We start from the raw sequence: 2,999 nt of genomic DNA on the forward strand, positions 1-2,999 counted from the left end.
CCGTATAAATTATTCATTAAAAGATTAATGTAAATACACAGTACAGAATGTCGCAGAGAGGCACACACAAAATAAAAACAAGTTAAGATGTATAAGTACAAAGCAAGACACTGTTACCACAAACAAGCAATCGTCGTTTTTTTGCAGTTTTTCTCTTAGAATCGAAAGGCTGTCATCAAAACTACTAATGTCGTTGGAAGTGCATTAACCTAAGCGGTGAAATTTGTTGCCCACAAATAGCGTTTCGAAGTAATATTCGAAAAAGCTCCAATGTCGTATTCGCGCTAACAGCGTCGCACAGTTTACATTCTCAAAAGCATGGCAGCGTTGTGAAGGCTACATAAATGTATAGCAACAACAAAACGGACATAGAAAAAATTAAATAGTATGCACCTAATTAACAAAAGTGAGTTCTTAAAGACGTATTGTTGGCGGCTCGTTATACAGCTCATGCAATTGATAGAGCTTTCATCCTAAGATGACATCTACCCGGCATCAGCAGCGACAAAAGAAACTACCGCACAGGGTCACTGAAGAATTTTCCAGAACTTCTCCTGGCCTTCCGTCCAACTGCGTGCTTTGCGGGCTGGTGCTCTAACCTGAAGCGCAGAATGTCTGCCTGACAAAAGCCACGACGTCACGTACGAATCTGGGCAAAAACGTTGCAGTGGTGGACCGTTCACCTTAATAAACAGCAGTCTCGATAGCCTCGTTATACACAGCGATGACCTCATTGGCGTCATGATAATGTTCATCGCGCTGAACCCTCGTTCACAGTCAGCAGTTGACACGGGAATACAGTTCACAGCCGTCACAACCCCTCGGAGTTTCTCAGGAACAGTTTTGCCCCCGTTTTCAACGTACTCTCTGAAGCCGTGTTGAGCTTTTTTCTCATTTACACCAAGCCTCTGTGCTAAGCGAGTTATTTTGTCCTCCCCGTAAAGCACGTCCAGCTCACCGGGCCAGGTCAAGGGATCTAGCAGCCGAATGTCTTCAATCAGCTCTCTGTAGACTGTCACATGCTGGTCGACACTGCTGCTGCTGCTACGAGAAGACTGAGTGGTGAGAAGTCGTGTCCTCATGTTGTCGGCCAGGCTCTGGTAGAACTGCGTCGAGTTAATAGCTCGATCGCACTTTCGACCGGGATGCAGTTTTATATCTTTGAAGCACTTAGTCTTCACAGCGTCGTTGACCTGCACTGACATTTTCCCGGGGCGGACTTTTCTTGCTTCAAAAACTGCAATCTGCCTTGTCACCAAGTTGTGCGCCTCTGGCAACGTTATGGCACGCACCTGAAAGTTCAAAGAAAGTTCCGAGAGCTCGGCCAAGCTGTCATGGAGCAGTGCCAAGTTCTGGACAAACTCAACTGACGACAGCCTTTCTGCAAGCCCTATATACTGTGCCTTCTCTTTGGTGTCTCGCTTGGGGTCCTCGGAACACTTCATGAAGTGAGCGTACAGTGAAGGGTATGATGTCATGACAGCATTCACAGTCCTGAAGCTTGACGCCACCCACCTCGTGTCCAGGACTCTCCCCACACACAAAAGGGAGGCGTTCAAGTCCTTTGCACAGCTTTCGAGTTCTCTGCGGTTCTTTGGAGAACTGCTGTACAAGCAGTACAGTTTGTCCATGAAAATTTTGAAGTGATTGATACCTTGCACGTCGCGGACTGTATCTCCGACTGCCAGCTCCAGCCGGTGCGCCGAGCAGTGCCATGTGATTAGGTTAGGAAATGTATCCTCTAGAAGCTTTGCAACTCCCGAATGTTTCCCAAGCATCACCGATGCTCCGTCACAAGCAAAAGCAACTAGCTTCTCCTTTAGCACGTCCATACTCAAACCGTGCGAACTCAGGCAAGTCAGCAGGGCCTCCTTTATACCAGCCGCCGTCCCATCTGTCACTTCCACGAGGTCCAGAAAGACAGTAATTGGCTGTAGGTGACCGAAGTCGGAGCGCAGATATACAATCAGCGTGGAATGCTTACTGACGGTAGTGCTCTCGTCAATCAGCACAGAGAACTTTGCGCCGTCTTCTATAAGAGCTCTGCACATGCTCTTCTGCATTTCATTTCCAATATGATCAACAATGTTTGCACATGAGACATTTGTGTGCAAAATCCTGCCTAGATCCACACCATTCGCAGTCTGCACGTCGATCTCATCACTGAAGTCACTGAATGGACGGCAGTTTTTCGCTTGTTTGTACGCGATTCGGAATATCTTCTTTGTGGCTTCCTGATGTTCATTCAGCTGCTCAGAGAAAGCTTCTTCAAGCTTTCTTTTCTTGGCTATCCTGTCGATCTCCAGAGCCTTGATGTGGGCATCCGATTCCCTGTGCTGGTAAATTTTTTTCCGCAGAGCTCTTTGTTGCTTCTGTTTGCTGTCACCGGGTGTCTTGACTCCTCCCTCTGCCCATTCGAGGGAAATTCGACCGAGGCTGCCTAAATGCTTAACTCTTGAGCATGACAGGCATTTTAATTTTCCGTCCACGAAGCTCAGCCACTCATTTTCTTTCTTGAAGAACTCGCCCTGCTCCAGGTTCCAGCACTCGTGCAGGTTTGAAATGCAAGCGTCGCTAAGGTGATCACAATTCCTTTCGGAGGAAGGGTGCGCACCCTCATTAGTTGCAGTCGTAGGCACTTGATTACTGTCCTCGGCAGCACGATTCACAGAAACAGCGCGTGGCACAGGGCTAAAAAAGCTGGTTAGCTTCTTGCTGGCTTTCGTAGTCATGATATTAAAAGTTCAGCATAGTAAAATTTAAAAATAAGCTCACGTTGTCGATGGTCTTGAGGTAGACGGATATCCAAAAAAATCTTCTAAAGTGTCTTGGTATGCGAAGGCAAAAGGGGAAAACAAGGTACACATAAAAACACGTACGTCAGGCACGGACAGCGTCAGCCCTGGATTAAGGGGGTGGGGGCTAGGGAGGCTGGAGCCCAGGGCCACACCTGAAGAAAAAAGGGGTGGGGGCCTCTCTCGGCTGTCGGGGCGGGGCCA

The 2,999-nt window shown here is 47.9% G+C and overlaps 1 protein-coding gene across 1 annotated transcript; it reads right to left on the reverse strand.

Moving 5' to 3' along the window:
- Positions 1-527: 527 nt before the first annotated feature.
- Positions 528-2,732, reverse strand: LOC120838457 (E3 SUMO-protein ligase KIAA1586-like). The gene has a single exon (XM_040208398.2). The coding sequence runs from the start codon at positions 2,730-2,732 to the stop codon at positions 528-530; it is 2,205 nt and encodes a 734-aa protein (XP_040064332.2).
- Between the last annotated feature and the right edge of the window lie 267 nt (positions 2,733-2,999).

This window comes from Ixodes scapularis, unplaced genomic scaffold (assembly GCF_016920785.2).
Source record: "Ixodes scapularis isolate PalLabHiFi unplaced genomic scaffold, ASM1692078v2 PGA_scaffold9__187_contigs__length_104089568, whole genome shotgun sequence".
NCBI lineage: Eukaryota > Metazoa > Arthropoda > Arachnida > Ixodida > Ixodidae > Ixodes > Ixodes scapularis.

Excerpts from the sequence above, each read along its gene's own strand:
- LOC120838457 (XM_040208398.2), bottom strand. The coding sequence starts at position 2,732 with ATGACTACGAAAGCCAGCAAGAAGCTAACCAGCTTTTTTAGCCCTGTG.